The sequence below is a fragment of the Sphaeramia orbicularis genome, chromosome 18 (assembly GCF_902148855.1).
Source record: "Sphaeramia orbicularis chromosome 18, fSphaOr1.1, whole genome shotgun sequence".
Lineage (NCBI taxonomy): Eukaryota > Metazoa > Chordata > Actinopteri > Kurtiformes > Apogonidae > Sphaeramia > Sphaeramia orbicularis.
In genome coordinates this window covers 38,403,208-38,417,516 of record NC_043974.1, presented here as the reverse complement: position 1 = coordinate 38,417,516, position 14,309 = coordinate 38,403,208, and the positions used below count along the sequence as shown (strand labels likewise).

The following is a 14,309-nucleotide window of genomic DNA, read 5'->3' as shown; positions in this document are numbered from 1 at the left end:
TACTACAAACAAAAAGTTAAGGATATTTCATTTCTTTTTTTTGTCATTTTTTTGGTCATTTTTGCCATTTGTAAATAAAACTATGTCTGGTCATTAAAAAAAAAAAAAGTCTTTCAATTAAATTCACATTCAAAAAAGTGAAAACAGCACTGTGCAAGAATCCCAACTGAAAAAAATAGCCCAAAAATTAAAAATATCCTTAACTTTTTGTTTGTAGTGTATGAAAAAAAAGAAAGAAAATCAGGGATATGATCGAAGATAATCATTAGGTATCTGAAACTAAATGAGAACAAGAGGAAAGAAAAGGAGGAAAATGGGGGTAATAAAAATAAATACGTAAATAAAGAAATGAAAATAACCAAATGAGAATAAAAATGTACAATTTATCTACATTTGATCTCGTTGCTCCCGCTGCCTCACCTTGCTATCACAGCACTGATGCCAAAAAAAAAGAAAGAAATCCGTTTTCTTAATTCCATTGGTACTATCAGGGAATCTAATCAGTCTAATCTAAGACTTTATGAATAGTCTGGTTTTAACTGGGCTTTATAGCATCCATTATGACCCTTTACTGCACCCAACTTTCTGTGACATCTGACTCTGTTTTGGCTTTATTTTTATAAATAAATTGTAATACTACTTCTCCGTCAAAGCTTGCAAAGCTATTTTAACAAATCCCATCAGTCGAATACATTTGTCTCATTCTGTTGGTATGAATGTGAACGACAGAAGCAGAGAGGTGTGATGAATCATCTTTATTTAGCTGAGTAGAATTTGAGTTTGTTTTGTTTTAGTCCGACTGGTATTTCATTAGCCTTTCAGTCCTTGGTTTCATGTTGTGCGGTGGATGTCATTTTCAGACTGTGATGCTGTGTTCTGTCTCTGTATATTAAACAAAGCTGAAATTTATCTTATCAAGCACAACAGTATGTGTTTACATTAAGCAATTAGCTGAAATTACTTTGTGTTTGACATTAACCACCTTTTTCTAGTCTGGTTAGGGTTATTACTAATTTGCAGTAGTTGTAGTGTTACACTGCAAAAATCCAAATCTTACCAAGTGTATTTTTCTCATTTCGAGTCAAAATATCTCATCACACTTAAAATAAGACAATCACCTAAAGAGTAACTTCTCAGTGAGATATAAGAGCTTATTTTTAGACAATAGATCTGGAAAATCTTATTTAAAGAAATTTTACCAAGATAATTTTCACTTGTTCCATTGGCAGATTTTTTTTGCTTAATTCAAGAATGATACTGTTAAAAAAGCAATTTTTTGTTTGTTTCTTCTTTTGTTTTTTTAAAGATTATTTCCTGGAAGAATTGAATAAGAAGAATAAGAAATAATAAGAACTTATTTTTAGACAATAGATCTGGAAAATCTTATTACAAGAAATTTTACCAAGATAAATTTCACTTGTTCCATTGGCAGATTTTTTTTCTTAATTCAAGATTTTTTTGCTTAATTCAAGAATGATACTGTTAAAAAAGCAATTTTTTGTTTGTTTCTTCTTTTTTTTAAGATTATTTCCTGGAAGAATTGAATTACACCTGAAATATACACAAATACTAAACACATTTTTATTTGATCACAACAGGATCTAATGCTATATCACAAAATATTCCTCTCTTAAAACTTAAATTATGTTTTACAGACATTACAGTTTAAGATCCTGCTCAAATGTTCATATTCTATTCGTTCATAACTTTCATCATAACGTTATTTTAGTTCAATCCCAACAAAGAAACTACCATCTGCCTCTCTCAGACAGTAAAAAGTGCTTTTAGGATGCTTCAAATAACCATTATTTAATAAAACAGTGTTAAATAATAATAAATAAGATATAAACAAAAAAGAAAAACAAAAAAACAAAAATTAACTTCCACAATATCTGCATTGAATAAATAACAACCTAACAATATCGATACAGTACTTTTTAATGAAATGAAATATCACGATATATTGCAGAATCGATATTTTCTTACACCCTTAACAAAGACAGCTACATTTTTCACAAAGGCATGGCCAAGTTGGAGGGGGGGGGGTGCATATGTAGGAGTGTGTGCGTGTGTGTGCGTGTGCTTGTGTGTGCTTGTGTGTGCATGAGGCAATTGAGAGATTATGTGTGTGACGGATCTGTACATGTTTAATTGAATGAGATGGTCTATATCAGGGGTGTCAAACATGCGGCCCGGGGGTCCAGTTCAGCCCCTGGGATGTTTTTGCCAAGTGCAAAAATTCCAGTCTTGAATTGAATTAAGCAAAAGAAATTTAGCTTGAATTAAGGAAAAAATCTTGAATTAAGCCAAAAAAAAATCTTCAATGAAGTAAAAAAAAATCTTGAAATTAAGCCCAAAAAAATCTTCAATTAAGTAAAAAAAATCTTGAATTAAGCAAAAAACAAAAAAAAAATCTTCAATTAAGTTAAAAAAAAATCTTCAATTAAGCAAAAAAAAAAAAATCTTCAATTAAGTTAAAAAAAAAATCTTCAATTAAGCCAAAAAAATCTTCAATTAAGCCAAAAAAATCTTCTAGTAAGTAAAATAATCTTGAATTGAGCCAAAAAAATCTAGAATTAACAACTTAATTTTTTTTCTTTGTTTTAGTGCAAAAAATAACTTTAAATTATGAAAATATTTACATTTACAAACTATCCTGTAACAGTAAAATGTGAATAAACTGAACAAATACAAACAACCTGAAATGTCTAAAGAAAAGCACAATTTTAACAATTTTTCTGCCTGTTCCTCAGTGTTTAGTGTCTTTGTAGATCTGATCCATAAGAAGTTGAGGAATAATATTGTTAAAATTACATTAAATTTTCTTACGTTTTTTAATTTAAATTTCAGTTTTTTCAGTTTTTTTTTTTTTTTGGATAGTTTATAAAAGTAAGTATTTTCATAATTTAATGGTTTTTTTTTTTTTTTTTTTTTACACTAAAACATAGACAAAAATTGGGAGTTGTCATTATTTCTAGGTTATTATGTTATTATTTTACTGGTCTGGCCCACTGCAGATCAGATTTAGCTGAGTATGGCCCCTGAAGTAAAAAAAAGTTTGACACCCCTGGTCTGTGCGGTCCGAAGATATGACAATTAGAGTGGAGTTGTGGGTAGTATGGTTTGGGTTTGGGTGTAGGTGGGGCTTACTGGAGAGGGGAGAGGGGAGAGGGGAGAGGGGAGAGCTTAGAATTGAAGGATAAGATGGACATGCCAGTTTACTGCCAGTCACTTTCTGCAAACAAAAAAAAAAACAAAACCCAAGTTTAAAAAAACAAAACAAAACATGGATGTATTAATTCTATCAGAATTGTATCCCGCATGTATTATATTTCTATCGAGGAGAAGTTATATCTTGATATATATTCTTATTCTTATTTTTTTTATATTTATAACCATTTGCACTACATTCATATTAAACTGCATTTGCACTCTCCTTTTAAACACCTTTCTTATTCAAATTTATATGACTGTTTTACGTGTATGTTTATGTGTATGTTTTTGCTGCTGACAACACTGAATTTCCCCATTGTGGGATCAATAAAGGAATATCTTATCTTATCTTATCTTATCTTATCTTATCTTATCTTATCTTATCTTATTACTTTATCATCCAGCCCTAACTTTCACATATCTGCACACACAATCAAACTAATTTCCTTCATTTGTGCAGCTGTAGAGCTCATATATGTTTTATTTATTTGCACATCATAAAACCAGCAAGAGAAAAATTAAAAAAACATTCAAACAAGTAACATCATTGTGCAGGAGAGGATAGAAGCCAAAAAAAAGGCTTGTGTGAATACCTCCCTGGAAATAAACAATACACAGGAAAAAAAAAAAAAAAAAAAAAAGAGAGAGAGAGAGAGAAAAAAGAATTAACCCTTTCATACACGAATTATGAGAACCTTAATCAAAATTTTTTCCTGAGTGTTTTTATTCCTCTTTAGGCATGAAAAAAAAACAATGTGATAGAAAATTTTCTTCTGAAAAATAAATAAATAAATAAAATAAAAATAATTAAAAAAAATAAAAATTGAAATGCATTAAAAAAGTAATAATGACAAAAAAATTCTTATGAACCTATTTTTCATGAAGTTGCAAAAAAATCCACTCAGTTGGACACCACATGTTTAATTTTTGACACACAGATACATGTATTTACTGATAAATTGTGTGAAAACTGTGGTGAAGGCTTGTGATTCTGGGGGTTTATCCTCAGGAGAAATCTACATAATGTTACCAATTCATGTCAGAAAAGATATGTAGTGTCTTAAAGCTTTAATGAAGATATGTGTTAAAAAGAAAAAAAAAAACAACAACGAAAAGAACAACAAAATCCATGAATATACAAGAGAACAGCTGTAGAATAGCTGTCCACTGTAGTGACCACTCCGCATGAAAGGGTTAAAAATACAATATAACTGAAATAATAAACTAGCGTAAAAACAATAAACATACAAATCAATTTACAAATCATCAAATACAAATCAAATGATATACAACTTTACATTTTTTAGGTTTAGGTTTGTTTATTTCAGACACAGACATGTTTATGTTTATGTTTATGTTTACGCATTTGGCAGACGCTTTTTTCCAAAGCGACTTACAGGGGAAAACCAATTAAATCACTCAATCAATCAAATTTTATTTATATAGCGCCAGATCACAAAAAAGTTATCTCTTGACATTTTATATATAGAGTTGGTCAAAACCAGACTCTAAGTCAATTCTACAGAAACCCAACAGAATCCTCCAGGAGCAAACACTTGTGACTGGTGACAGTGGCGAGGAAAAACTTCCCTTTAACAGCAGAAACCTGGAGCAGACCCAGACTCCTGGAGGATGGCCGTCTGCCTTGACCAGTTGGGGTTAAAGAGAGAGAGTAGAGAAGGGGAAAAAGAGAGAGCGATAGAGATAGGGACTGGGGGAGAGGGGGAGAAGGGGGGAGTAGGGGGAGACACATGGAGGCGGTTGAGGATAAGTGAGTGGTGATGATGAGGGCAGGGAAGAGGCCGGACCACCGCAGCAGGTCCAGAGATAATCGTGAAAGAATCTGTGGTTATCCTGGGAAAAACCTTATTGGAATATTTAAAATGGAATGTTTGAAAGTGCTAGGATAGGAGGTGCTCTCGGAAGAGCTGGGTCTTCAGGAGCTTCTTGAAGATAGGCAGGGATGACTCTGTTCTTGTAGCACTTGGTAGAGCGTTCCACCAACGTGGAACGACCCATGAAAAGAGCCTGGATTGTCTTGTACAAGGTCTGGGGACCACCAGACTACGTTCCCCAGATGAGCGGAGTGGTCGTGGGGCGACATAAGCTTTTATTAGTGCACCTAAGTAGACAGGAGCAGACCCACGGAGAATTTTGTAGGCTAGGATTAAAGATTTGAATTTGATGCGGGCAGCTATGGGTAGCCAGTGTAACTCAATGAGTAAGGGGGTGACATGTGCCCTTTTAGGCTGATTGAAGACCAGACGCGCTGCTGCATTCTGGACCATCTGTAGTGGTTTGACAACACAAGCTGGGAGGCCCGTTAGAAGAGCATTGTAGTAGTCAAGACGGGAGATAACCATAGTCTGCACCAGGAGCTGGGTGGCCTGTTCGGTTAGGTATGGCCTGATCTTTCTTAGGTTGAACAGAGTGAAACGGCATGATCGGGTGACAGAGGCAACATGATCCGTGAAGGTCAACTGATTATCAATCATGACTCCCAAGTTACGTACTACACTGGTAGGAACCAGAGGTATGGAGTCAATAGTGATGGAGATGTCCAGCTGTATGGTTGGCTTAGCTGGGAAGACCAGCAGTTCAGTTTTGGACAGGTTCAGCTGACATAATACAAAACATATGGAACAATAATAATAAAAATAATAATAATAATAATAATAATAAACAATACACAAATAAAAAATCAAACAATAGAAAAATAATAATGATAAACAATGCACAAAAAAATCAAATAATAGGAAAAAAAAGTTGAAAAAAAACAAAACAAAAAACAACTGTGCCTGAAAAGGAGTAGGAAGAAGCCACTGCTTATGCAGTCCTACGCCCTAATTCCAGTCCTCAGACTGTTAGTGCTTAATCACTTGATATACAGCATAAGATTGTGGTTATCTATAAACACACCCCTACCAACCTGTACCCCCATACAGTCACATACACTTCTACATACACACATACAGTCACATACGCTTCTACATACACACATACAGTCACATACACTTCTACATACACACATACAGTCACATACACTTCTACATACACACATACAGTCACATACGCTTCTACATACACACATACAGTCACATACGCTTCTACATACACACATACAGTCACATACACTTCTACATACACACATACAGTCACATACACTTCTACATACTCACATACACTTCTACATACACACATACAGTCACATACATTTTTTCATGAATTAGAGTCCTTTTCAGATGCTTTTTAAATAATGATAAAGACGATGTTGACTGAAGTTGAACATATACTATAAGTTGGACGTAAACACCATTACTGCAGACCTTCTACTCCAGTCACATACACAAATATAGGTCACATTCCCAGAGCTGAGCACTGAGGCAGGCCGCTGTACTTTCTGACAGCAACAAATGAGGACATCACTTGCAGATCACTGTATTGCTCTGCAACCATCAACTTCTGTCACTCGTCCAAAAACAAATTTGTTTGTATGGTTTGAATCTGTCACCATTAATAACATCAGTGGAAAAGTATCAACCGTTAAATAATCCCAAGGTTGAAAATGGCTCTGCCTGTCCTATGCATGCCTCCCTTACATTTTTTTGCATTGATAATGACTTTTTTTTTTACTTAAGATGAAATTAATTTCACATTTTGCTACATTCCTTTTTACTCAAATCTACAGAGTCCTTGTCAGTCATCTTAGAAATATTTTATATGCAGCTTCATATCAGTATGTGCTACAGAAGGGATCTACAACTGGGTTGTACAGTAAGATTTAATCTTTTCAGTCAAGTCTGAGGCAACACATGTCCTTTAAAAAGATTAAATGTAAAAAAAAAAACCCACACATATACACAATGAAAAAATGTACAGGTCATGACTCAGAAGAATTTTATCCAATTAAAAAAATTCTCCCTAGTGAGACAAATAGTTTCAAATAATATTTCACTAAATTAATTTCTTTACAGTTTAAGGAACAGACTTTGATGTTAAAATTGATGGTACTAAAGTCAACTATATTTTATCGTCTATTAAAAATAAAACAACTTCTATTAAAGATAGAAATTAAAAAAGAAAAGATACACACTTCATGGATTAGATTAGATTAGATTAGATTAGATTAGATTAGATTAGATTAGATTAGATTAGATTAGATTAGATTAGATTGGATTGGATTAGATGGGATGGAATGGAATGGGATTGAATTACATTAGATTATATTAGGTTAGATTAGATTAGATTGGATGGGATTATATTAGATTAGATTAGATTAAATCAGATTAGATTGGATGGAATGGGATTAGATTAGATTGGATTAGATTAGATTGATTGGATTGGATTAGATTAGATGGGATTAGATTGGATTAGATTAGATTGGGTTGGATTGGATTGGATTAAATTAGATTGGATTAGATTAGATGGGATGGGATTAGATTGGATTGGATGGGATTAGATTAGATTAGATTAGATTATTTTAGATTGGATTAGATTAGATTAGATTAGATTTGATCCCACAACGGGGAAATTCAACAGTCAAGGCAGCAACGGAAAAAAGTGCGAGAGAAAGTGTACATATAAAGATAGTGAAAAAAACAAGAAGTCAGGAGCCAAAAAAGGTTGCGGACCACTGGATTAGATGAAACTGACTAAATTTGAAGCCAATGGGACAAATTCTCCATGAGATGTTCAAGAGCTGGAAATGGGGGGGAAATACCCAAACCAAAATGGCGGATGTCACCTTATTTCCAAACAGCTCTTTGCATTGATTCAGGCAGACGTTTGCAGTAGGAGGCGTTGACTCACTATCCTCACTATCCTCACTGACACAGAAATATCTGCATGGATAATAGTTTTCCTGTGCGCGCCAGATTGCTGCTGTATTCATTAACTGCCGTTTTGAGTCACGGACCGTGAAAAGCGATCTTGGGGGGAAAAAAAAGAATCCCTTCCTATCATGTCCTTGTTGTCTGCTCTCCTGCAAACATGTAACAGATGTGAGCATCCATCCCCTGAGTGGCTCACATCGCTCTCTCCTTTTTCCATTTGTCTTCCTCCCCCAGCAACCTAACATCAAGCAGAAGTTTGTCGCCTTGCTGAAGCGGTTTAAAGTCACGGATGAGGTGGGTGTCACGTCTCGCCCGTTCTTCTCCTCTTGTCACTTAAATGGCACATCCTCACTTCCATCTTTTTGCATTCACGCGTATATTTGCTTCTGAGTTGTTACTGGAGTCAACATATATTTCAGTGCAGCTTTGAAGACAGTTGTTCTGCCACATCTCTCCCACACACCTCTGTAAGAGTCAGTTCGCAGCTGAAAAAAAAAAAGGAAAATTGTAGATGTATATAGACCAGAAATGTGTCAGTGTTTAATGTGTTTGTATTCTTCTGGAGGGAATCCAAAAACCAAACGTGTTTGTTCTCACACTGTTCACACCCCTGCATCAGAGTCTTTGGTGTGTGTTTGGCTTGTGTTTGTACGAGTGTTTTTATTGTAGTGTGTCTTGTGCATCTTTCCTAACTTGAAGTGTTGTCTGTATGTTTGGTTAATGTTAAAGCTTTGCACTCTCACATGCTCTTATGAACAACATACTGTCTGTTAGACTTAGACAAACTTTATTGATCCACAAAGGAAATTATTTGGTCACAATAGCTCAGTCGCATACAAAACTACTATTGAAAAACACCAGCAAAAAAGGAAATTAGATGTGAAGAGATAAAAGCAATAAATAATAGAAGTAGAATACACTAATAAAGCAGAAAAAAATACAAGATTAGTGTATGTACAAATTTACAAGAAATGGAAGTAAATATGCACCATACATACACTAACAAAGTATAAAAAAAACAAGATTTACATATATACAAACATATAGGAAATGGAAGTGAATATACACTAATAAAGCAGAAAAGTAAAATAAAAAATACAAGATTAGTATATGTACAAATTTACAGGAAATGGAAGTCAATATGCACTATACATACACTAATGAAGTCTAAAAAAAAAAAACAAGATTTACATATGTACAAATCTATAGGAAATGGAAGTAAATATACAGTATATACATTCACTAATAAAACAGAAAAAAATTCAAGATTTGCATATATGCATATGTAAAAAATCTCTAGTAAATAGAAGTAAATGTACACCATACATACACTAATAAAGTATAAAAAAAAAAAAAAAGATTTATATATGTACAAATCTATAGGAAATGGAAGTAAATATACACTATATACATACACTAATAAAACAGAAAAATAAAATTAAAAAATACAAGATTTGCATTTGAACAAATCTACAGGAAATGGGAGAAAATTTACACTATACATACACTAATAAAACAGAAAAAATACAAGCTTTGCATATGTAAAAAATCTACAGGAAATACAAGTAAATATACACTATATACATATACTAATAAAGTATATATAAATAAACAAGATATGCATATGTACAAACCTACAGTAAATGGAAGTAAATATACATGATATATACACTGATTAAGCTGGAAAAAATACAAGATTTGCATATTTGTATATGTAAAAAATCTACAGGAAATGGAAGTAAATATACACTATACATACACTAATTAAGATGGAAAAAATACAAGATTTGTATATGTAAAAAAAATCTATAGGAAATGGAAGTAAATATACTCTATACATATACTAATAAAGCAGAAAAAAAACAAGATTTACATGTGTAAAAAATCTATAGAAAATGGAAGTAGATATGCACTATATCCATACACTAATAAAGTATAAAAAAAAATACAAGATATGCATATATACAAACCTACAGTAAATGGAAGTAAATATACTCTCTATATACACTGATTAAGCTGGAAAAAATACAAGATTTGCATATTTGTATATGTAAAAAATCTATAGGAAATGGAAGTAATTATACACTATATACATACACTAATAAAGTAGAAAACAAACAAGATTTGCATGTGTAAAAAAATCTATAGAAAATGGAAGTAGATATACACTATATACATACACTAATAAAGCATAAAAAATATACAAGATTTGCATATGTACAAACCTACAGTAAATGGAAGTAAATATACACTATACATACACTAATTAAGCTGGAAAAAATACAAGGTTTGCATATTTGTATATGTAAAAAATCTATAGGAAATGGAAGTAAATATACACTATATACATACACTAATAAAGCAGAAAAAATACGAGATTTGTATATTTGCGTATGTAAAAAATCTACAGGAAATACAATTAAATATACACTATCATACATTAATAAAGTATATATATTAAAAAAGAAAACAAGATTTGAATATGTACAAACCTACAGTAAATGGAAGGAAATATACACTATACATACACTAATAAAGTATAAAAAACCCAAGATTTGCATATGTACAAACCTACAGTAAATGGAAGTAAATATACTCTAAACACATACAGGTGTGAAAGTGACTAAGGTGCAGTAATGTGAAAGTATGAGTTAATGAGTTAGTGCACAGTCTGTGTGTTCTTGTGGTGAACATGTGTGTTATACTTCTAATACTCTGGAATGTGTCTTGCTGATAGTTTGACCTCATTCAGAACACAGCAGCAGTATTAATGCAGGAAACATGCGTGGTTAAAGGATTAAACTATCATAACTGTACTGACTATTTCCAACTTTTCCATGAGCACTTATTAGTAGGAGCATCATTAGAAGCTTTCTGACTCATTGTAATGACATATGCACCCCTCCTATCTTTAGCTTTTCCTCTGGACTGTACGCCGTGCACATCCCCTGGTTACCAGAAAACCCGTCGGTTCACTTCGTCTGTATGTGTTTTTGGGTGCAGGTGGGTTTTGGGTTGGAACATGTGTCCAGAGAACAGATTCAGGAGGTGGAGGAGGACCTGGATGAGCTTTACGACAGTCTGGAAATGTACAACCCCAGTGACAGCGGCCCTGAAATGGAGGAGACGGACAGCATCCTGAGCACGCCCAAACCCAAGCTCAGGTATGACACACACACACACACACACACACACACACACACACAGAGACAGGTGTCAGCTCACAACGCCCTCTACTGGTGACTGCGGGTCATTACAGTTAGTTAGAAAAACACTTGACACAGCAGCACAGAATTCAACCCCAGTCTGTTTATTTTATTTTGTTTTATTCCAAATACTAACCAACAATTACTGGACGGTGTTTTGAATGAATGAATAAATTTATTTTTGGTTTTACATCAATCATTGTCCTCAGTACATCAATTGTAATAAACATAAGAACCAAAAAAGGAATAGGCTAGAAGCAAAAGCTTATTTTTTTGCCTATCCTTTTCAACTAATACACTGCTTACATCAACTTAAATGTGTACAACATCGAGCATTTACACCATAATAATAACAAAAAAAAGTCAACAACAAAAGCATACCTACCATCTCAATTCAATATTTCTGAATAATTTAAACTTAAAGTACTACATTTTTTTTTTTTTTTTTTTTTAAACTTCGCCAAAGGAGTGGATAATTTAAATGCATCATAAGGTCCATTCCATAATTTCACACCTATAATCCCAGTTCAACTAGACTTCACATATCAAAATTTCAAATACATTTGAAAAAAAAAAAATTGCCATAAAGTATCTGAGCAGCCAAATTATGTTTTTACATTTTCTTAGCTCTGTTTGAGTACTCTTCCTCAGGAGGCCGTCTTTCTGAGCAAAAATGAAAAATTATAATAATAGCTTTATTTATATAGCACCTTTAAAAACGAAGTTTACAAAGTGCTTTGACAGACAAAGCAGAAGGGCACAACAGCAGGATACAACATGCAAGTAAAAACACTAAAACAGAAGCAACACAATAAGAGAGATGTGTACAACAAATGCAAAAACATGACACTGAATAAATTAAGTGAATTGGAGTAAAGAGGGCAGGGATAACATGATGCTGTCAAATCAATGCAAAAATGAAGGAATGAGATAAAACAACATCATGTATGAGAATATAAATTAATCACCAAACAGGAAATAATTCAAATTTTAAAAATTTAAATAAAAAATTAAAAAGGAACAGACAGGGACATAAAAGCATGTCTTTAAAAGTGTGTTTTAAGAAGTGATTTAAAAGATGTCACTGATTCTGCAAGCCTGCGAAAATGCAACCTGTTACAATATTCATGATGATTGTTTCTCCATTTATTGCTTACTAACTGTACTTATATTTATTTAAAATTCTAAAATTCTGTGCATTTTTTAACAAAATTGTGATTCATCCATAACTTGGAAAAAAAATACGATGTTTTTTTTTTTCTATTTAGGTTTTATTTAATTTTGGTTGTATTCTTGGTCTTGCTCTTAGGTTCCATTGGATTTCTCTGTATGTGTAGTATTTTAAGGCCTTGATCTTAATTTTTGAAGTACTTTGGTATGATTGAGTATATAAACAAAGCCAACACTGAACATGATGACCCAGTGCTTTTCTTTAAGCTTTTTGGGTGCTGTTAAGAACCAACTCTTGCATATTTTTGTCCACAGATATGACAATAATTATGGTCCCCCAAAAAATTTTTATAATAAATTGAATATAAATTACCTTGTTTTCCTCAAATGGTGTAGTTTCTCTGTTCAGACCTTTAATATAATTCTGTATTCTATAGGGAATTAAACATGGGCTTAACCCTTAGGGGTCAGAGCCATTTTTTGGCTGTTTTTGAGTACTTTTGATTTTGCCTTTATATACTATATAAAGAAATGTTTATTATACCCATGTTTGGTGTCTTTTTTTATTCAGCACAACTTCATCTATATCATCTGCCTATTATTTTTTCACTTTAACCTACTATGTCAACACAAAAGACCAAAAAAACCCCCACAAAAAATATAAAATCTGATTTGAAAAATTTATATAATTTATTGCATAAATACTTTACGATATATCACGATATATCATGATACTATTATACAGGCAATTTTTTATTTTTTTTTTTAAATGATTGTTTCCTGGAAGAATTGAATTAGACCAGTAATATGCACAAATACTAAACACATTTTGATTTGATCAGAACAGGATCTAATGCTATATCGCAAAATGTTCCTGTATTAAAACTTAAATTACGTTTTACAGACATTACAGTTTAAGATCCTGTTTAAATGTTCGTATTCTATTAGTTCATAACTAACATTGCAACATTATTTTTGTGCAATCTCAACAAAGGAACTAACATTATTTAATAAAAGAGTGTTAAATAATAATAAATAAAAGAAAAACAAAAGTGAACCTCCACAATATCTGCATTTGAATGAATACCTAAAAATATTGATACAGTACTTTTTAATATTGATACAGTATTGTAAAATTAAATATTACGATATATTGCAGAACCAATATCTTCTAACACCCCTACTTTGAAGATACAAAATATCACTGCTATATAAAAAAAAATAAAAAGCTTATTCTTCTGACTCCTTGCTTTTATTTGTACATTTTTTATCACATCCAGCTACAGGCTCGAAGCCAAAAGAAATATCAGGGGTGACATCCTGCTCAGTGGGCCTTGATGATATGAAAAGACAAAACATTCCTTTGTGTCTAAACAGTGTTAAAACAACTCAGGTTACATCATCTGTGTTCATTCTTTATATACACAATATGTATATTTCAGAAGCTGCAAATGAAAAGACAAATACAACTATGTAAGATGTGCAATGCAGTGTGTGTTGTGTTTGTGTTCAGGCCGTTCTTTGAGGGAATGTCCCAGTCCAGCTCGCAGACGGAGATCGGCAGTCTGAACAGCAAAGGCAGTTTGGGCCGAGACACTTTCAGTCCTGTAAGTATCCGACTTCTGCATCTGCGGAACCAACACGACTTTAACCCTTTGAGGCATGAATTATGAGGACCTTAGTCAAGATTTTTTTTCCTGAGTGTTTTTATTCCTCTTTAGGCATGAAAAATACTATGTGATTGAAATTTTTTAATGAACAGATTTTTAGTGGAGTTACAAAAATGTCCACTCAGCTGGACACCACGCGTTTGATTTGTAATATCGGCTGATAACGTAATAAATTTGCCATTTTTAAATGTAATAAGCCAACAATGTAAAAAAGATCC

At 32.7% G+C, this 14,309-nt stretch overlaps 1 protein-coding gene across 3 annotated transcripts in view; it reads left to right on the top strand.

The window, feature by feature from the left end:
- Nucleotides 1–14,309, top strand: part of pacs1 (phosphofurin acidic cluster sorting protein 1) — a 146,788-nt gene that overhangs the window by 108,126 nt on the left and 24,353 nt on the right. For 2 of the 3 annotated variants that reach the window (XM_030162058.1, XM_030162057.1), the window contains exons 8-10: nt 8,280–8,339; nt 11,049–11,209; nt 13,935–14,028. In XM_030162058.1, coding sequence (XP_030017918.1) covers nt 8,280–8,339; nt 11,049–11,209; nt 13,935–14,028 — 315 coding nt within the window. The remainder of the gene's footprint in view (nt 1–8,279; nt 8,340–11,048; nt 11,210–13,934; nt 14,029–14,309) is intronic. The other variant, XM_030162059.1, reaches the window with a different exon arrangement.